Source organism: Nothobranchius furzeri, chromosome 13, assembly GCF_043380555.1.
Source record: "Nothobranchius furzeri strain GRZ-AD chromosome 13, NfurGRZ-RIMD1, whole genome shotgun sequence".
Taxonomy (NCBI): Eukaryota; Metazoa; Chordata; class Actinopteri; order Cyprinodontiformes; family Nothobranchiidae; genus Nothobranchius; species Nothobranchius furzeri.
The window spans coordinates 52,700,640-52,722,911 of record NC_091753.1 but is presented as its reverse complement, the minus strand read 5'-3'; the positions used below and the strand labels follow the sequence as shown (position 1 = coordinate 52,722,911).

The 22,272-nt window shown below is 42.9% G+C and overlaps 1 protein-coding gene across 1 annotated transcript; it reads right to left on the bottom strand.

Annotated features, from left to right (window-relative positions):
• nmd3 (NMD3 ribosome export adaptor) lies at positions 1-19,888 on the bottom strand. Its single transcript, XM_015951044.3, has 16 exons — positions 19,788-19,888; positions 19,407-19,479; positions 18,317-18,451; positions 18,103-18,199; positions 16,193-16,273; positions 13,899-14,027; positions 11,739-11,829; positions 11,054-11,132; positions 10,718-10,814; positions 8,233-8,350; positions 5,299-5,444; positions 4,894-5,006; positions 4,570-4,642; positions 4,302-4,408; positions 1,094-1,164; positions 1-432 (listed from the first exon to the last, which is right to left on the bottom strand). Exons 2-16 carry the CDS (start codon positions 19,448-19,450, stop codon positions 299-301), a joined length of 1,515 nt encoding a protein of 504 aa, XP_015806530.1. The 5' UTR covers positions 19,451-19,479; positions 19,788-19,888; the 3' UTR covers positions 1-298.
• Between the last annotated feature and the right edge of the window lie 2,384 nt (positions 19,889-22,272).

The window sequence follows — 22,272 nt, the reverse complement described above, 5'->3', positions numbered from 1 at the left end:
TCATGATGGGTGAATTTTTATTTTGATCACTTTGTTTTCACATTTCATAACATTTACTCATTTTAAAACACCCGTTTTAAATGCTGAGTGAGAGTAGAAACGATACGAGGTGTTTTATTAGACCAGATGTAAAAGTTGAAGCTCTTTTGTAGTGAAAGTGCTTTTTTAGACGACGAGTCCCAGTTTATGAACCTCAGTCAGAATGTCTTCATCATCAAACATCATCGGTTTGTGGCGAGGTCAAAAACGGACATTTGTAATTCACTGCATCATCAGCGCCACGCAGGCGAGCAGCTGGTTATTCGGTCATCATGTCAGCGCCCTCTCCTCCTGTGGCATCTGTCAGACTGAGCTCCTCCATCATCTCCATCAGGGAGATGCGAGGGGCTCCGTCATCATCCGTGTCGCTCTCCACTGGGATCTTGGAGGCATCTGAGGTAAAGAAAGTGTAGTAAATGACCATCTGTTCAGTCTATCTGATTAAACCAGGGTATCTGCAGGTTTAAGGGAGCCAAATTTAAGACTTTTTAAGACCTTTTTTAAGGTCACTTTGACCAAATTTAAGCTATTTTTTTAATTAAATTTAAGCTATAATTTCCAGCTATTGCCTGGAACCGGCGCTAACCACATCGCGAACGTGGGATTAGCCATCCAGTTACCATTAAACTTGCATTTCCCCATGGCGCAAGCTCCCGCTAGCATAACCAGCTAATGTGCTCATCTAAAAATAGCCCCCTTTCACAACCAGTTGAATGTGTGCGGTTCCGCTTACGCCAACATCACACACAAAAAATGCTGAACACAAAACTAGAAATTCACAAAAATTTTATAGAAGTAAAAGAATTTAGTTTATTGGGTCTTTGGTCATTTAAGACCCTTGGAAACTGTATTTAAGGATTATTTGTCATTTTTAAGGATTTTTAAGGCCTTAAATTTGGAAAAGCAAATTTAAGACTTTTTAAGGACCTGCGGATACCCTGTTAAACATATTTGACGGATAATGTGACAAATTCTGAGAACAAACTAAAGAGAGTCAATAAATGAGCCACAGTCTGAAAATATAAACGTAAAAAGCTTTTAAGAAGCTGCTCACCTTTGTAGATGTTGACGTTCTTCCTCAAAGCCTCATCTTCCTCCAGGTCCTCTAGGAAGTCTTGGTATTGTCTGATTAATGGGAAAAATGAAAATAAGAGCCAGTTTATCTGCCACAGAAGATCAAAAACATCCACGGGACATTTTAACTGTTAAAAACCAGTAATTAAAAAAAAAAACGAAGGATTATTGCACCATTTAACCCTTTGATCTGCACTCTAGTGTCACTAAATGTGTGTGTGGGACTAGGGATGGGTACCTTTGACATTTGAATCGATTCGGTACTAATTACCGGTACCTAGGAATCGATACCGGTACTTAACGGTACCAATTTTAGATACTTTTGAGTGTTTAATATTTTAATTCTCTTTTATAATTAAATATATATTTTTCTCAACAATAACCATATTTGATAAATATCACGATAAATAACATACAACTGTTTGTATTTTAACATCGTCCTTGTAGTTTTATAAGCTGATAATTAAACTGAAGCAAACATCTTTACTGTGAACTTAATTTACTGTGTATCTTCATTCCTTTTGCCGTCCTTTTCATTTGATTTTTCCTACTGGGAAGTTAGAATTTCCAAGCAGAAAGTGAACGCACCATTAGCTGATAACAATGGTGACAATGGAAGCTAATATATCAAGCTAACGTTATCTTAAACCGTTTATTTAGCTGCTGGAGCAGATTTAAATGATGATGCCTCACACTTCAATCGTTGTCGCTGGTTTCATCTTCACCCAATCACCCGTCGCATTTAGTAAAGTGAAGCCAAACTTTAGAGCGCGTTCATGTTCTTCTAGTCCGAAATTTGGAGTTCAGAGGAGAAAGCGAACGCTTAAAGGGACTTTACGGAGTTTTGAATTTTTATGCTCGTGATTGCCCCCTCGGGCCAAAAGCGTAACGGCAGCTTCAATAGGAGGCTCGTGCACGAGGTGCGCATGCTGTACGTGCACACTCCTTAACGAAAATAACAGCTGAGACGAAGCTCTGTGAAGCGTCAGCTCTGAGAGCTGACAGTTCCTTTGTGTGTGTGTGTGTGTGTGTGTGTGTGTGTGTGTGTGTGGCCCGGAGGACAGAGGACAGGAGAACGTGCAGCTAATTAATTAAATAATTTGGTTCTGTACCTTTCTCTTCAGCACAGCCGACAAAGGTTTAAGATGGGTCAGTCCTCCTGCATGCTCAGATCATTCCCTTCCCTTGCTTGAAAAATTGTTCCAAAATGAAAGATGAACCCACATCTTTTTTATCTGTGAATTCAATGCCGTTCGGCGAGTTTCAAATAAAAATGTGGGCATCTTACTCTAAAAACAATAAATCATTAATCTAAAAAAGAAACTCTAAAACAACTGTTCACATCCAGAAACGAACCCGGGTCTTCTGCACGAAAGCCCCACATCATACTGGGCGAGCTAAATCGCCAGTGGCGTCTTCTGTATCTGTAACATTTATATCCTTCATGATAGCTGAAACAACGTTCAAACAACGGTTCAGAGGGCGATGCCTGAGCGTGAACACGCATGAAGCAGCCTGCTCGACCCGAGCAACTCTCTTTTTCTGTGATTTTACAGAAAAACAGGCAATCCCAGTAAAAATGCCAGGGCTCATTCTACAGGACCAGGGCATTGCAGGAGAATGTATGAAGAAGACATTTATTATTTCTATACATGTTTTGGCTGTCAAACTTTCATAATGCCCCTTTAAGATGAGGATGTCTCACTTAGATCGTTGTCGCTGGTTTCATCATCACCCAGTTACCCATCGCATTTAGTGAAGTGGACCCAAGCTTTAGCGTGCGTTCTTTCTACCATGCTGCTCTGTTTACAACTCGCTCGCAGCGACCGACGTAAGTTACGCTCTTGCGCACAGTGTTGCCAACTGTTTTTGACTGAAAGTAGCTGAAGTTCCCCCCAAAAGTCGCTAGATGTCGCCATATGGCGTCACGTGCTAATTTACATATTGATGACGTAATCACGCCACATTGGCATTCATTTTCCCCATAGCATCTAATATATATATATATATATATATATATATATATATATATATATATATATATATATATATATATATATATATACACACACACAATGTGTGTGTGTGCATATAGGACTAAAAGGGAGGAAAATAAAAACTATTCTATGTGTTAAAGTTATTAATTAGTATGATTAAAATGGCCCAAATTGCTTTTGATATTTAAAATAAATTCCAAAAGTATCAGTAAAGTGACAGTAAAACAGATATGGTGTGGTGATTCTGTTGTAGGATATAACTCAGACCTCCTGCTCTCCTCATTCTCTCAGACATTTTCCTAAAAAGCTGTTTTTTTTACACCTCATAGTTTCTCAACTTCTCTGTTGTGTTTTCTCTCCATCGTGATAATAACGGCGCACCGAGCAACAGGGAGCGGGTGTCTCATAGTATAACCATCCCTGTGTCACTGAAGGAAATTCAGATGAGCCACAGAGCTGCGTGTGTAAACGGGACGGTAGTTGAAACTCCCGATGACTTTATTTGCCAAATGCAGGAAAAGCCAAAGTGTCTGACGGCTGCAGAACCAGAGATCGCAGGCTGACGCCTGCGCCGTCTCTAGTAGGAGCGCAGCAGCAGACGTAAATCGGCAGCCTCCAGCTCTGCAGCTGTACATTTGTCTACAGCGAATCAGCACGGCCGAAAACGATTTATGATTGGTCAGTCCTCGTGCAGATTATTGTTCTCTTTCCTTACTCCCGGTAGAACGGTTCAGAGTGCAAATGGTTTCTTTGTTGCTAATCTGTAGAGAATATCTTCAAGAAAGTTCTACAGAAAGTAGCAACGGGTCCTGAGAAATGTCGCTAGGTTTGTCGCTAGGCGCTTTTTGGAAAAAAGTCGTCGAGGGGGGTCAAAAAGTCGTTAGGAACAGCGACAAAGTTGCTGAGTTGGCAACACTGCTCGCGCATGCGCAGCTTTCTAGGAAAGTTCTCGTTATGAAGGACGGGTACGAAAACGAGGCACCGTTTCAAATGACGTGAATCGGTGCTCAGTCGGTACCATGGAATTGGGCCGGTACCTTAAAAAGTACCGAATTCGGTACCCATCGCTATGTGGGACTGGTTTTACGTCACCTTCGTTTTTATGTTGATTTAGGCAACAAGTTACCATGGAGACCACATCGACCTAATTAGGAGAGAATCACAGATCTAAACATACAATAATGATCCTACCTTTCATCATCCGTGTCCATGCCTTCACGGTCTCTGGCCATCTCCTGGAGCTTCCAGTTCCTGCGCTTGACTCTCCGGCTGCGATCGTAGCTCTTCTTAATCAGCACCTTTACCACAAACATACCAGGCCGTTCAGAACCAAATAGTTAAAGAACGAGTCCGTTCAGTGGCGTTTCCACTAGAGCTGCATCAACAAGATACACTGAGATCAACATCTGGATCTAGAACGTTCACACCAAAATCTTCCGTCAGGCGCAGCAGAAATTACCACATCAGGAACATGGTGAGGATTCATCTTGTTCAGGTGCTCGTCGTTGATGTTAGAATTGGCAAAGTCGTACCTAAAGAGGACGAAACAGAAACTTTACATTTTTTTTACTTGTTTAATTGCTTTTTAATAAGAATACAGTGAAAACACTTCCTGATTAAAGACCAGGGCCAGCTGGAGCCTCTAACGATCACCATTAATCATGGTTGCTATGGTTACGAACCAAACATTGCATTACTTCTTCTGGAAAAAGTTTTAGGAGGATGAAGAGCAGCAGAGATGGACTTAAACCTAAAAACCGAAGCTCAAAAGCCTCCAACTCACCCCAGAACCAGGTCTCCAATGTTCAGCAGGTGACCCAGGAAGGTCCGACAGTGGTACTGCTGACTCGTATCCATCTCTGATGTTTTCTGGACCCACACCTCAGCCAGTGTGTGCTATAACACACACACACAAGTAGAATCAAACCAGTGGAACAACATTGCTCTCGTACTTTTCCTCCCATTTCAGGACGTTTCCGTTAAAAATGGGGCAACCTTCAGAAACAGGAACAATGCCAGCCTCATTCCCATCCGAAGAACTCTCCTGAGTGGTTTTGTCATCTTGGCTCGGGTCCCACACACGGCTTCAGGGATAATGTAATGGTCTGCTATTGATTTTAGCTCCAAGAAAAGGGCAACGCTCCCCCATAATGCAATCTGTTCTGCACCGGCACACACACGGCCTTACCTTGCTGGACCTGGTGCCAGCTCCAGCTCCCAGCTTCTGGTCCCTGATGATGTCGACGTCCATAACAATGAACTCCTCCAGTTGCCGTGGGCTACAGAGACTGTTGAAAGGGTTACGCCAGTATGTGTTTCCATCCACCTCCGCAACTAACATGTCAAGAGATTAAGAAATATTCATTATAAAACTGGAAAAAAATGCATTAGAAGTAACTAAATCCGAGGGAAATTTAGTTTTACTTCATGTTCTTATTCCTAAAACCATCTCCGTTCCACGGGACAAATTCACTCAGAGGAAAAATAAAAATAAGTTCATTGCCCACGTGACAATGAACCTGATGAAAGGGCTTGTGGACGTTTCTGAAATTCTAAATCCTTCCTCAACAAGAACATCTTGTTCTTTGAAGAGTGATAAAAACCACGTGTGCGGCTGCAGAGTGTCAGGTTTTGGCCGAGACGTTCGCTGGCCTTTTTCAACAACTGACAGGGTGCATCACTCGTTTGTTGGTTGCAAATCTATTTTGCAAACGCATTTGCTGGCCAGAGAGTCTAGATGTGCTGTGAAAGCAGCAGATTTATGCGCTCGACACACTCCTCCATTCTTTTCCAATGAGACCTGCGCGACAAAGCGACAATCGCGGGTGTCCCTCTGCTAAGCGACACGCGAAAACCGTGCATGTGAAAGGTTGTGTGTGTGTGTGGTGCACAGGCGAGCCAGCAACCTGTGAGCGGACAGGATGCTTCTCAGATCATCTCCGGGCAAATGTGAAAGAAAAGTTAATAATAATTGCCATTTGGGACTTCCCAGAGCTTTACGACTAGGGTTGTCACGGTGTGAAAATTTAACGTCACGGTTATCATGACCAAAATTACCACGGTTTTCGGTATTATCGCGGTATTATTATAAACGTGTTACATTTTCAGACAACTAAATAAACCCTGTATATCAGGAAAATATTGTCCTCAGATTGTGTCTAAATTTTGCCTAAAATGTGTTATTTTGTAATTATGTTGTTTATTTGTTTACATTTTTCCCCTTTAGTCTTTAAAATACCAATAATTGCCCATAACTTCTTATTTTTTGTCTGTTTGATGTCATCATTTTAAAAGTATTACATCAGATGATACTCAGTACTCAAGTAGCCAGAAACTTTTTTACCCTTACTTGAGTAATAAACCCTATATCAGGAAATTATTGTCCTCGGTTTGTGTCCTTCCAGTGAGCTTTGCAGACGTGGGAAAATGTCATCAGGCAGTAATCATTGTTAAATTCATAATTATTCTCGGAGAGAGACCAACTCTTATCTGTCCCTGGGAGCCCCGTAATGCATAGCGTCATTTCAACATGGCGGTGTCCGCGACACGGTTTATATGCAGGTAGCGGCGCTGCGGCTGCTTTATATAGCCACTCGTTGCATTCTCCCTCAACCCAAATCCTCGGATCACGCATTTTAGCTAAAACGCTAACGTTAGCTTGCCTTGCGTTGACTGTAGAGTTGTGGGTGATGGTCACGCAGATGTGTCATGAGATTTGAAGCATCGCTGCCTTTCACAGACTCTTTTTCTGCACGTGCTGCAAACAGGATAACCGTCTTCTATCAACTGTCCCTCGGCATTCTTCAAATATCTAAAATATGCCCGTACTTCCCACTTTGTCTTCTTTGAGGGATAATAAATGTGAAATGTCCTGAGCGATGCCGTCTCCTCCTTTGGCCATTATTTCAGCTTTAGCTTCAAGAAAGTTTTGGTTGTAAACAACAAAGTGCGCATGTGCCGCCGGTAACTTCAGCAGATGATACGGTGGCTGGTAAGGGTCACGCGCCTACACCGCAGCCACGGTAACCCACCGAGATATATTTAAAAAAAAAAAAAAGACGGTTATTATTATTGTCAACTTTTTACCGGGGTTTACCGCTACAGTAATCCCTCGTTTATCGCTGTAGATGCGTTCCAGACCTGGCCGCGATAGGTGAAAATCCGCGAAATAGGGACTCCCAGCATGCCCCTCGCGGGGATTCCCTCCACGTCGCACCTACGTCACAAACCGCGGCTATAAACGAAAGTCGCCTTTCTAGCTCACCACTCAGTCATCGTTTCTTCAGATTCATGATCAGTTTCCAACCTACCGATCAATCCAACAAACTATCAGCTCACAGTAAGTTATCTTACTTACTTCTGGAAAGCCCGGCATTTCCGTGTCACTTCGTTGACGCTCGAACGCTCGGGGGTTTCCTAGATCAGCCGGCGTTTCACCGACGCTCTCACTTCCGCGTCTGTGAAACCACGCTCCCTACAAGCTCAACACCCGAATCCAGCCGACCTGTCTGACATACAGTACTATATTGAATTATCGTGTGATCACATTCTCTTTTTGTGGGTAAAACTCAAGAAAAAAAATTTTTTACTTGGTTTTTTTTTAGTTTTATTACAAAAAGTGCATTTAATGATGAAATTGAAAAAAAAACAACAAGAATTTTTTGATATTTCGCATAGAAAAATACCGCGAATCAGTGAAAAATACCGCGAATCTGCGAATTCCCCCTGAAAAATGCTCCAAAGAAAAAATCCGCGAAGCAGCGAATCCGCGATGAACGAACCGCGAAGTAGCGAGGGATTACTGTACACCGGTTCTTCACAAAAGGGCAGCTGCATGGCAAACTGAGTTGGTTGTTGGCTATTCACCGTTCCTTTATCTGTAATACGGGATGAACTCTAGCAAAACCTTTTGAGACTTCTCATCTACCGCTTTTTAAACTCTGAACTGCTTTAATAACCCAAAATTCCCTCTAATCTGACGGCCAATCAAAACAACAGAAGCTCGTCGTTGGCTTTTGCCACTGGCCGCTGCCACCTCCCGCATGTCGAGCCCATAAATCGGCGTGTCAAAGCGAGGTGTCGTTAGGAGTCATCGGCGCTCTCAGGCTGAAGAAAAACTCACTCTGCAGGGTGCGGGGATCAATGAGATGGATGGTGCTGGTGACTCGGATGCACACACAGATCTGACCCATGTTCCCCAGGCTCTGCGCCAGCCGTGGTGAAAGACACACTACATTGTCCTGGAAACAACACACACACACACACACGCACACAAAAAGAGGAAAATAAAATAAAATGAAAGCCAAAAGGAGCAGATGTTATCTTTGCAGCACTAAAGTAAACCAAACCATGCGCTGCTCGGAAAATACAAATAGAACCGAACAATCAGGATTAAAGTGGCAGTATGCAGTTTCCTGGCACTAGGGGGCAGTATATACATTTCGGGGTAGTTTTCTTGTGACATTACGGTAAATGTTAGCTGTGGAGGAGAAAGCACGTGGCTCTTCAGACTTTGATGGTCCTTCAGTTGATTCCATCAAAAGGAAACAATGTCGATGCTAGTTTTCTGGCGCTGTAGTTTTCGGATCTGCTCGGGGGCCTGCGCCTGCCGATGACGTCATCACACTACGGCAATACCGCTAGGCCAAAATATATTGCATCTTTTCTTGATTCTGTTCTTTCACATTTGTTTTTGAAAGAGTTTAACAGTTTTGTTATAAAAAAAAGTGTTTCTAACATGGCAAGGTAACCTCTGTACGTCGTACATCCAGCCAATCATCTAGTGCAGGGGCGGGGAACCCTGGGCCATCGAGGGCCGCTATCCAGCATATTTTAGTTTCAACCCTGCATCATCACACCTGATTTCCATCAGCAGGTGATTGACAGGCTTCTGCTGAGCTTGAGGAGCTGCTGAACAGGTGAATCAATCACTAAATCAGAAGTGTTGGAGCAAAGACGTGCGGGATACCGACCTTTGAGGACCAGGGTTCCCCACTCCTGATCTAGTGTGACGTTATCAACAGGCGCAGGACCCTGAACCGGCCAGAAATAAACATGGCGTCTCCCAAAGACGCTAGACCTGCACCCTATGTACGTTATATCCGATTTTTTTAGTTTCGTCTTACGAAGCCGCCGATATATTTTAATGACTGGACATCATTTTATTCATTTTGATGGATATTTCCTGAGATTAAAAGGTAAAAATATGCACAGTCACTTTAAGATGCATCTGAAAACTACAAATCCACTATTTTCAACCATATTTCTCATCTTTTACGTAGAACTTTTAATTTTTTCTGCTGCATGTGAGCAGATCACTAAAAAAACTTTCTACTGAAGTTAAGGACTTCAGAGGCCACATGCTAGCACAGATCTGGCGTTTGCTGTGCAGGAAGCAAGCATGAATCCACAAATTGTCCAAAACAAATTCAAACTATCCATCCATCCATTTTCTGAACCCGCTTTGTCCTTGTAGGGTCGCGGGGGGGGCTGGTGCCTATCTCCAGCGGTCAATGGGTAATCAGGCGGGGTACACCCTGGACAGAGAGCCAGTCCATCGCAGGGCAACACAGAGACACACAGGACAAACAATCATGCACACACACACTCACACCTAAGGACAATTTAGACAGACCAATCAACCTAAAGCCGGGCGTACACTGCGACTTTTTCACTTTTTTGAGCCGATTTTCCAGTCGTGCGAGAAGCCACGACATCGGGGCGAGTTTTGCGCCGAGCGGTCGTGTAGTGTACAGGGGGTTACGAGAGGCGATTAACACCACGTGACCAGCCGCCGATCAGCAGTCGTGAGGTCGCAGGGACTTCTGGAGTGTTTAAAATTTCGCTCGTCCCTCGTGAGGGTATCGCACTGTTGAAGCGGCGCTGCGAGCAGCTGCGACCCAAAAAGTATCAGAACCGCTCACGGCGCATGCGCGCGCAATCCTGCATCAACGCCGGCCGGTCGCTCGCTATTTCCCTAATAACACACGCTGTTCGTTTTTGTTTCTACACGTTTTTTTTACTCACAAAGATTGTCAAGAAAGCGTGTTTGTCGTGTTCATGTCAAATTAAACTGATCACAAAACACAGATTCACTTTCTTTATTTCGTTTTCCTCATCCAACCCCCATAAATCCCTGTGTGTCCTCCTACAGCACTCCCGAAGCACAACAGGCAAGACAAAAAAGTCTGACGTGTTGAGTAAAAACTGCTATTTTTAGCATATTTTAGGGCCGACGTGTTGCTACCAGACGTACAGTGTGAGCAGTCAGGTCGCATGCGAGAACTGGGTTGTGCAGTGTGAGCACATGACTCGTGAGATCTGCTCTGCGAGGAAGTCGTACAGTTTGAGCTGAAGCTGAACGCTGCGAGTGAAAAAGTCGCACAGTGTACGCCCGGCTTAACAGTCATGTTTTTGGACCGTGGGAGGAAGCTGGAGTACCTGGAGAGAACCCACGCATGCACAGGGAGAACATGCAGAAAGATCCCAGGCCGGGAAGCGAAGCCAGGACCTTCTTGCTGCAAGGCAACAGCTCTAACCACTGCGCCACTGCGCAGCCTCAAATCCAAACTACACAAATACATTTTGTAGACGAGGTTGTTGTATACCTTGCACACCGGAACAATTTCTACAGAGAAAGTGCTCTTATAGTTGTAGGTGTTTGAATGAATGTCGTGAGAGATGAGGCGCTGGGATGTTTTGGACCTTTAAGAGAAACAAAACTGAGTTAATTATTTGGACAGTCGCCACAACTCGCTTTACAAGGAAACAGAAAAAAGAAGTGTCTAGATGCATAAAAATGAAAAAAATCTTATAAAATAAATAAGAGTTAAAATAAAAAGTAATAATAATTTTTTCCCCCCTGGATTGTAAATTATTTTCTTCTTTAGTAGCAACATTTAAATTTAGGAACATCAGTTGGAAAGTTTTGATGCGAGGCTCACCTGCAGGGCACGGTGCACTGCAAGAAGTCCACCATCTTCTGAGCGTGCTGCTTGGAGCCGTAGTAAAAATCAATCCCCTCTAAGAGAGAAAGGAAGGAAGCACGGTCAAACACACATCATCACCAATAAATTCATCAGAGGTGACGCAGACGGCTCGGCTCTGTGTCAAACTCCTACATATGCAAACAACATGCACAGGAAAGCTGGAAATACGGCTGCCACATGCTGAAACCCTCAAATCTTTGAAGTCCTGCCATGATGTATGATTTGACTTTTAGCATTGGGCCAAATTCCACTTCACAATCCGGTCCAGGAGGAGCTGCTGATGAGCCGCCACAGCGTGCGTGTGTGTGAAGTAGCACTTAGCATGTCTAAAAAAGGCTACGGAGCCAGTTTGTATGAGAAACTGGTAAGAAGTGCCTGCTCTGATTACAGAGTACTGATTATACGCAAGCCACCCCCGGGGCCCCCGCGAGGACAGCTGGATAAAGCGATGGCAGCCAGAGATACGCACGCACGGCTTGGGTTCAGGAGGAGGTAATTAACGCATCATTAGGTTCTGCTCTAATCCACATTAGTCCCTCTGATGACAAATGAGGCAGGTTTCCCACTTTTCAGGGGAAGTTAAACTGAAGCTTTGACGAACACAACAGATTCGTGACAAACAACAAAATGCATTACCTACCATGAATTTCTTTGATGTTGAGAGCATTCATGTGCAGTTTATGCTTTAGGAGCAGCTGCTCTAAATAGTAGAAAGTCTTTTTATGAACCGTCTGGAATGAAAAAAAGAATAAGAATAAGAAATATTTTATGTTTTCACTTTTATATATTAACCCAAGAATTGTTTGCAGGTGAAGAGCCTGCAAAGATTGTTGACTTAACCGAAGGCTGGACCACCCAACTCTACAAATAACTAGAAATTATCCCGTTTCTGGGCACTGTTCCAGTCAAACGGCAAGTCTAAGCTTGTTTAAGGTAGGCGTCACCTGTATAACTATGGAAAAGTATATAATATGTATAGAAAATACGGCTAAGAGAGAGGTAGAGGATAAACAAGAGAGGTCCAAATACAGAGCCCTGGAGAATGCCAGGAAAGAGGAGGGCATCGGGATCTCAATGACTTAAATTGAATGAACAGAGAAATTATTTTAACCAGTTTAGGGTTTTATCAGCATGAAAACGTGCATCAAAGGGGGGCGAGTATGGCCCGAGTCATGCTTCTGCGTCAGTGCGGAGACACGCAACGCCATTATCCGCCCTTGTGGGCCTGCTGGAGAGCCTCGCAAGGACGGATGGAGTCGAGCTCTCTTTACTAAACATCCATCCGTCGAGACGGAGAACGCAAGCTTGTGATAGGTCAGGGCACCGCTGTCGTCTACACCGCCGCCATTGCGCCCCCAAAAACATAAAGAGAGTCGAGAATAACTAGCGGCAGACACGGAGAAGCTTGAAGAACACCTCGTGAAAAAACTAAAAATATGAACGTTTCATTTCCCGTGACTGGAGGAGTGAAAAGATGCGCAGCAAGCGTTTTATTTGTGGACGGAAATGACAGGAAACGTGGGTTTAGAGGTGGGGAGCGCATGAAGAGGTGGAGGAGGATGAGAGACAAATTTGTCAGTGTTAAAAAGTCTCTTATATACAAAAAAACACAACATAAACACACTATCTTGGACCGATACATGACAGGATACCACAGAACAGCGCTACGCCCTCTGTTGTCCTGGCGGGGAATTGCTTTTAAACACTCCCCAGGAGACGTATGAGGGCAAAATGTCTCCGTCTGTGCGTGCGTCTCTCTCCCTGTTGGAGCTGACGGAGAAGCATGACGCCGGGGACACACCGGCCGCCGAAGCGCCGCGAAACGGAGACCGCCTTCATTCGGCGCCCTTGTTATTCTATTCTATATGGGCCGCCGAAGCGCTGCGCGCACCGGCGCTCCAGCCCGCGCCGTGCAGCGATCGTTTCGGCGTCTGCTCTATTTTTTTTCGCGAGCCGCGGGTGAACCGCGTCAATTCTGGCAGGAAGTCAAACCTAGACATAAGAGGCAGGCCGGTGAATTTAACAAAATAAAGCATTTCAAAATACAATTCCGCGATAGTCAAATGTGTTCGTAAACAGACGCTGCATAAAAACCACACACACACACACACACAGCGAACTTTGTGTGTGTGTGTCCACGTGAAAGGGGTGTGGTTTTGGGTGTCTTTCAACCGGAGCAAACAGGACAGAGGCAGAAAGTCGTAGGACAGCTATTAACTGGTTCACACCATAGGTTCACACACACACACACACACACACACGTACAAACACACGCACAAACAGTAAGGAGGAGGGGGGTGTAGAGGAAAAGAGCAGAGAAAAGGCAGAGAGGAAATGGAGGACGCCAAGCGGTTAAAAGAAAAACTACGAGGCGCGCCTCGACCAGAGCGGAGAAACAAGCGTCTGGTCTGAACTGAGCAGCGGCCGAATTTCGGAGCGCTTCGGCGGCCGGTGCGTCCCCGGCCTGACTCAGGCTTTAGAAGCAGTAGCTTAGCGGCAGAGCAAGAGGCAGCGTTGCCAACTCGGCGACAAACCTAATAACATTTCTGAGGACCCTTTGCTACTTTCTGTAGAGCTTTCTTGTAGATATTCCCTGAAGATTAGCTGAGGCTACAATGGAGCGTGGCTAGACCGACTTGCAGAGCAAAACCTTATGCTACTGCAACGGCTTGTCTAAATTTCCAGGCCAGTACTTTAGTGCACCAAACTCCCGGTGCACGAAGTTATCATTCCTACGTCTGTGCAGAGGTGTCAGAATAAGATTTACCATTTGTAAAAAACAATTCCTCAGTAGACCAACCTTCTGCCTCACTTGAACCACTGCCTTCCAGAAGTCTTTGGCCTCCACACGATGGCAGTCGTCACACATCTGTGACTGGATGACAAACTCCACCACAAACACCTGCTGCAGGATCGCGCCATTCATCACCTGGAGAGGGGAGTAGCAACTTGCACCTGAATCTCCCTCAGCTGCATGCAAACGTTAACGTGTTTAAACCTTTTATTAAGCACAATGGTTGCAAAGAAAACTACAGGTTTTAAACATCTGAAGTTAAAACAGCTAAAAATAAAAAAGAAAAAAGAAGGGGCAGGCCATCACCCAACAAGAGGTGTTGGCACTGAGAAGCACAATGGCTCGATTACTTCCTAAAGGTCAAAAGGATGACATGACAGTCAAAGAGAAAACGTTCTCAGTCACACATTTGTTTCTCTGCTGTATAAACAGCTGGTGATTGGTGATCTTCAACAAGTTTGCAGAACTGTTTTCATGTACTTAACAGCTTTTCTTCAAGACGAGACAAATGCAGTCAGTCAAACAAAAATGAGATCAAATCTAGTTTGAGTTTCTATTAGGGATGTCCCGATCAGGTTTTTTTGCCCTCGAGTCCGAGTCATTTGATTGTGAGAATCTGCCGATACCGAGTACTGATCCGATACTTTCGATACATAAAAAAAAAGAAAGAAAAGGAAGAAACAGTTCCAGAATGTTCCTTATTTTTTATTTAATTACCTTTTTATTTTAATTTTTAACAACAGATCACTTCTGTGAGGTAGCTTGAACAATCAATAAATAACATAAATTCTTCACTTTTGGACTTTATTGCAAATATAAAACGTCTAATATAAAAACAGATGGCGCTTCAACTTAAAATACCTGGCAGGGGTCTACTTTGCCTCGGCCCCCAAAATGCTTAGATACGCCCCTGGACATGGGACGGGGTTTTGAAGATGATCTGAATCGTATCAACTATATAAAAACTACATGCTGATAAATTATTGCTTTAAACAGGTACAAACGTGTAGTGGGATCAATCTACCTACATTTTATTTTTTAAGAACTTTGTTTTGTTTTCTTGGTTTTTATTTTCCTGTCTTCCTGTCTGTCTCCGATCTTTCTGCATCTCCCAGTCCTCCAGAAAAACTCCTGCCTGCTTCCTTCTTTTTCACCTCACAAGTAACTTTTTAACTAGCAGATCAAATTGCTCTATTGACTGCAAAAAAAGCGGAGTGTGCGCCGCGCTGCCCGGCTGCGCCGGTGACGAGCGCTGCAGCGCGAGCGCGTCCACGCGTCATGCTCAAATACAGACAGAACTTACCAGAGAGAAAATGAACGGACACGAATGACTGTGTGCTAATTGTATATTTTTGGTGACGCCACTTAGAAACTTAGAAAATGTTACTGTGGCCGTGTGCAGAACGCAGCTGGAGTTCATGAATAATCAGCGGTCTGCCCACCGCTCTCTCTGCTCAAAAGAATCCCCGCTACGCTGAGTCCATATAAATAATATAACATAGGTAGAAAGAAACTGGATATTTTTTGTGCTCCTTCTGGGTATCTTAAAGCTTGGTTTATGCTCGACACGTCCGCGAGGTTCGCACGGCTCCACGCGGTAAAATTGCGTCATTTTAACAACCACGCCCCTCCACCGCGCCTCCGCACGGCCCAAAATTTCCGCACCGCGCACCTAGGAAATTTTCTAACCACGCGGATGGTCGGACGTGGAAAAACATGGCGGACTGGCAAGAACTAGTGTGGTAGAGGTTCGTAAATACAGACATTTGTATGATTCAGCTCTCAGAGATCACCGTGATCAACATGTTGTTAATAATTCTTGGAGAGAAATAGCTCGCACTGTCGGAAAAGACGAGGACGCTGTTAAAAAATGCTGGAATGCCATGTTGTAAACAACAGTAATTTTTACTTCTACTATGGTTTAGTGTTGGATGCATGCAGTAGAGCTCCATGCTGCCCCCTACAGTTTGGGAGAATATTGGCTCACCGCAGAGACAAGCCGCATGAACCATAAACGCTGCAATTTGTGAAGCGCGTTCCATCCGCGAGCCGCACCATCAAGCGGAAAGTAAATGCATCAAGCATAAACCAAGCTTTACTTAAGGGCATCGGGGAGCCTGACAACCTTTAAGGAGAACCAAGTTGCTCTTCTGTAATATGAACCCAGTATCCGAGTCCGGATCGGGAAGTAAAGCCCGAGTCCCGATCAGTCTGGAACCACTGATCGGGGCCGATTTCCGATCGTGTGATTGGATCGGGACATCCCTAGTTTCTATCTTCCCACATTTATTCAGCTTTACCTCTTTCTGGACGGTCAGTTTCATCTTAATCCTCTTGGAGTGCGGCTCCGTCCACAGGAAGCCAGCATCAATGAGACGAACCTGTTAAACCCAGAATGCTATGAGCCCACATCAAGGACCACTGCGAACATCCTCATCACATGTCCAGGAAATTAAAAAGGTCAAGTTATGATAGTTGATGTCAACGTAAATGAAATAAATCCATAAAGACTCAAATATTTTATACTCTGAAGTGTGAACATGTAAGATTTAAATTAGGGCTGGGCAATAAATCGAAAATTTAGCGTTATGGAAATTTGTGACTCTTAGAGATCATTTTTCGCCATGTCAATAAATTTGATTAAAAAAATGAAAAGACGTGTAGGTTGGCAACATTCATGTCCCTTTAAGAAGCTGTTCCACCTACAGTCAAGTAAAAATGTGACTCAATGTAATACATGTGACTCCATTATCCTTATTGAGGGGAAATCCTCAGTATGATGATATTGGTTTTAGGCCACATCGCCCAGTCTTAATTCAAATTCATGTTCATTTTGTGGACTAGGGTTGTCACGGTGTGAAAATGTAACCTCACGGTTATCGTGACCAAAATTATCACAGTTTTCGGTATTATCGCGGTATTTTTTTAAACGTGTTACATTTTCAGACAACTAAATAAACCCTGTATGTCAGGAAATATTGTCCTCAGTTTGTGTCTAAATTTTGCCTAAAATGTGTTATTTTGTAATTATGTTGTTTATTTGTTTACATATTTCCCCTTTAGTCTTTAAAATACCAATATTTGCCCATAACTTCTTATTTTTTGTCTGTTTGATGTCATCATTTTAACAACATTAGACCAGATGATACTCAGTACTCAAGTAGCCTTCTAATCAGATACTTTTTTACCCTTACTTGAGTAATAAACCCTATATCAGGAAAATATTGTCCTCGGTTTGTGTTCCAGTGAGCTTTGCAGATGTGGGAAAATGTCATCAGGCAGTAATTATTGTTAAATTCATAATTATTCTCGGAGAGAGACCAACTCTTATCTGCCCCTGGGAGCCCCGTAATGCATAGCGTCATTTCAACATGGCGGTGTCCGCGACACGGTTTATATGCAGGGAGCGGCGCTGCGGCTGCTTTATATAGCCACTCGTTGCATTCTCCCTCAACCCAAATCCTCGGATCACGCATTTTAGCTAAAACGCTAACGTTAGCTTGCCTTGCCTTGACTGTAGAGTTGTGGGTGATGGTCACGCAGATGTGTCATGAGATTTGAAGCGTTGCTGCCTTTCACAGACACTTTCTGCACGTGCTGCAAACAGGATAGCCGTCTTCTATAAACTCCCTCGGCATTCTTCAAATATCTAAAATATGCCCGTACTTCCCACTTTGTCTTCTTTGAGGGATAATAAATGTCCTGAGTGCTGCCGTCCCCTCCTTTGGCCGTTATTTCAGCTTCAAGAAAGTTTTGGTTGTAAACAACAAAGTGTGCATGTGCCGCCGGCAACTTCAGCAGATGATACGGTGGCTGGTAAGGGTCACCGCGCCTACACCGCCGCCACGGTAATCCACCGAGATAATATAGTTTTTAAAAAACAAGACGGTTATTATTATTGTCAACTTTATTACCGGGGTTTACCGCTACACCGGTTACCGTGACAACCCTATTGTGGACACAACATTGCTTTTATCAAATAATCTTCAGTTTTGAACCCTGAATTTGTGTAAGCTTGTTTTCTGTATCAAACAAAGTGACAAGCTTTATCAGAATCATAAATTATGCGTTAAATAACCTCTCTGAAGCTCCTCCGTTTTAAATTAACTAATATATGCTTTAGGTTGAGCCATTCAGTGTTCACGTTGACCTAACATTTTTCTACACGTGTGATTTTGTTTTAGTAAAGTTCTGCAAGAATCTGTCTTACTTTTGTCATTGAGCTCTTAAGCTTTTTCAGACAAAGAGCCAGGAGCTCCCTGGATTCCAGAGCACATTGCACCCAGGTGGCTGGTGGCTGCAAATACCTGCATGAAAAGAACAAAAATGTAATCAAATGAAGAAAACCACCAATGTGTTCATTAGGATTGTTTAAAAAAATCATGCATGACTGATTTATGTTTATAAAAATGCCTAAAAGATACCGTTCACACTGCTTGCAGAAGTGCACTGTGACTTGTTTGGGAATTCCCTCTGAGATGTCGACCTGAGTGCGAAGGCAGGCCACACACATGTTGGCTGGGTTGGGAGGGATGGGGACACCACAGGTACAGCACAGGCTGTGGAGAAGAACGTTCCTCGGTTAGCTCCTTAAGCCTGCCGCACACAAGAGCAAACGGCCTGGAATGGCCGCTTGCTCAGCAGATACCTCGCTGTGTGCGCCTGATTTTCACAGAGTTTTCTGCCTCATGAGACGCTGAGGTGAATATCTAACCGGTTTGATATTTTCCGCTTCACGGGGGTAAAATCTCGTTGTGTGCGCACTACGTGAGCTGCTGGCTGAGATTAAATATTCTAGTGGCCAAACAAAGGGCGTTCACCGTTCTCTGCTGAGCAAACGGTCATTCGAGGCCGTTTGATCAGCAGTTTGCTCTCGCGCGTGGCCGGCTATAGTAACCTTTCTAGAAAACCAATGAGCATGCTCACATTGGAAATGGTTTAGAGCAGTGTGTGTCTACTAGTTTTTATTTAACCAGATGAGTCAACTGAACTCATTCTCATTTACAACGACGATCTGGCCAAGAGGCAGCAGCAACTAGTGAGAAATGCTGTGAGTTGCACTCTTTTCTGCTAAATGTGAGTTGCTTTCCACTCATTCAGCAAACTTGTGAATACGTTATAAATGTGGAATCCATATTTCTGGTCTTGAAAGACAGTAAAATAGGTGCTCTTTGAACAACCATCTTTCAGTGGCCACGTAAGTAAATGTCAGTATGAACTGAACTTGTTGCAAAGCCTCATTATTCATTTAGTTTGTTTTTATAAACAGCATTGGCCAATTTTAAAACACGCTAAGCTGATTTACAGGCAAGTTTGTTAGTAGGCAGCCGTAGAATATTGGAATAATCACACCATTTAATGTTATTTACGAACTTAACGTGATCTGGGGATCCCAAGTATGAAATTGTTAAAAGGTGGTCCTGGAATTTAGCGACAGGTTCCAGTTGATGTAAAGAAAGCGTTGCATTTTAAAAGGATTAGAAAACTTAAGAGAAAAACACTGACTTTACTTACATGTTGCCCTGGCTGCTGGGAGCAGGGGCTTGCATGTACTCCATAATGATTCAACTCTGAAGACCCGTGGTCCCTGAAATCAAAAAGTTTTATTTATCTCAGACCTAAACCTTTTTATACTAGAAATTGTTACCAACTCAAATTGTTTCTTTTTTTAGATATTATTCTGCGATCCATACAAAAATGTGTCAACATGACCGCACGCAGTTTGTATTCATGGCGTTAGCATAGAGGCTAACCTGATTATTACGAATAATTTTTAAAGATTATCATAAAAATACGCTGAAAACAAGAGCCGATGGTTTCCGGTAACTACGACTGTATAAACGAATCCTGACAAAACACCAATAACGTTATATTAAAGAGAAAGTCTCGTTGTACCGTCTATTTCAACCCTCCACGTTTTCGCCACGGCGACCAAGAAGCCTGCGCTGCGCAGGCAGAACTGCAGGGCCCCGACGCTGTCCTCGCTATGCCTGAACAAATTTCCTTTTGACGCAACCAACTGAAAATCTTTTAACTAGTTTATGGTTATTTGCCTGATAATTTGGAAAAAGGAGAAAACAGTAAAATAATATATTAAACATAAACGAGTATGAAAAGAAAACAAGTTCTTAGAAAGGTTTCAATGCAGAATCTAAGTTTTAAACTAGCCTACAAAAATGTATCAAGCAATATAAACTGTTCTCCAGCCTTTTACATAAGCGCAGTCGATGCGTTCCAGCATTTTTCTGACTGAACAATAGAATTTAAAAAAATTTGAGTAGTGACGTTCTCAGTTATTTAAAATGAAGGCTAACAATTTTAATATGAATAAAACTCCACGTGACATTCACCGCATTTGTTATTTATATATGTATTTGCTATGTTGAACAAAAAAAACTACATAAACTGACAGAGAAGAAAAATATGTTTTACTCTGAATCCATTGTATTTGTGATATATTTTGTCAGCATTTATATCTGAATCATCTGCATATATACTGAAATCACTGAATTAGGGGAAAAAATGCGTTCATGTCTTTCAAGGCACCTGTCAGACAGTTGTCGTGATGCGTTCGAATGCTGTCGGAAATGTTCCTATAAGTTGAAACTTGTTTGTTTCGTTTGTTTGAAAACGTGCTTTGGGATTCTGCTGTAGCGTAAGGACATTTACTTACTTACATTGATAGAACCAATTGATTATGGGATGCAAAATTTAGTCTTCATTTCTTTTTAGGTGAGTGCTTCTGTAATTATTGTAGTTTTTTATTTTACAAGTTTTACAACGAATTCCTGTCCAAACTGGGGCTTTTTCAAGCTATTTGTGGACATTTTAAGTAATATTGTTGCAATTTTGTGTTTTGTAATGTGTTTTACTTGTTAAAGATAGTTTCTTTTTACATTTTTGCACTCCACATATTGATACTGTTTCATTCTATTTTAGTTAACGCGTATTCCTGTTTTACATGACAGACAGGTGTTGTAAAAATGTGAAGGATGGGGGTAACATAAGAACTGGCGGAGGAGTTTAAAATGGGTTTATTTGTAACAAAAAGGTATTAAAACACAAGCAAACAGATCTCTCTAAAAGGTTAACATTACACAGCAAATTAACCATAAAACATCTGGTTAAAACTTGTATTAAAAGCTTAAAGAGCAAGTCACCCCCTACAAGAAACTTACTTCGCTCCCTCTTCATGTTTGAAAAATGCAACAAATGCTGTTGCCTAGCAGACAGAGAGGGCGGAGCCGCAAACCAATGCACATACACACAGGCTCACAACGACATTGTGACATCATAAGGACCAGTTTACATCATAGCATACCTCTTAGCCAATAGCGGTGGCAGATTTAAATTCAAATGCAGTGCAGAGTTTTTACCTGACGACGGCACAACATTGACAGTTTTAGGCAGAATATTTAAATTTTAACTAAGATGCACTGAAGTACCAAATTATTGACTACACGTGTCTGCAGCACGATTAGACACGCATTTATGTAGTTTTATCAGCAAAAAAAAGTTTATTTGGGGGTGACTTGCTCTTTAACCGACCAGAAGGTGTTGTAAAACCCTGAAGTTGATAAAAATTCCAAAACAATCCACTGACTAAAACACCTGGTAAAAACTTATTTTAAAAGCTTTACCACAACGAAAGGTGTTTAAAACCGAGGTCAGTACAATTGCCACAAACAAAGTTAACCTTAAAACCAAACACACAAAAGATCCCACTGGATCATCCACAACTTCTCACTAAGAGTTAAAAAACTACCAAAGTTTAAAACTCAAACAAATCCAAATGAAAAGGGGTTGAAACTGGTCAGACTGGCAACCATAATAATGACTGCCTTCTGTAGTCATTATTATGTTAGGTTCTTGGGAAGTTATCAATGCAGAAACAAATACAGATTGTGAGTTATTGTTTTCATATTTCGGAACATTTTACAATGTTTTGTGTACATTATTTTACATTTTTGGTTGGTTTCACAATAACGTGATAGTTTTACATGTGATTTCTCGCTGATTTACACTTTTTTTTTTTGAAGTGTGAATGCCAACAGGAGATTCCGAGCAGCACGCGAAGCACGTGAAGGCAGCAGCGTCTTTTAGAAACTCGGCAGCTCAGCCTCTCAGTCGGCGAGGGGCCACCGGGAATGTGAGGGCTTCAGCTCTCGCTGTTTCAGGACTGGGGACTCCAGAGCTGGCCGGGAGAGGTTCTGACCAGCCTGAAAGCTAAAACATTTGTTTATTTTTAAGTCCAAGACGACGTGCAGCATATTTCCGCAGGTGGTGCCAGTGTTGTCGGACCCTAGCTGATGGTCAGCCGTTGGTGGTTCGCGCTGCTTCGGGGCTACATGCTAGAAGGAACCTGCTGGAGCACCGCGTC

What these genes read in the sequence shown, in the direction of transcription:
- nmd3 (XM_015951044.3), bottom strand. Translation starts at nt 19,450, where the DNA reads ATGGAGTACATGCAAGCCCCTGCTCCCAGCAGCCAGGGCAACAT. An exon ending in TTAAGAGCTCAATGACAAAA is followed by an intron (nt 16,274 to 18,102) that starts GTAAGACAGATT and finishes TGGGTTTAACAG; the next exon opens with GTTCGTCTCATTGATGCTGG. An exon ending in CTGGCACCAGGTCCAGCAAG is followed by an intron (nt 5,007 to 5,298) that starts GTAAGGCCGTGT and finishes TGTGTGTTATAG; the next exon opens with CACACACTGGCTGAGGTGTG.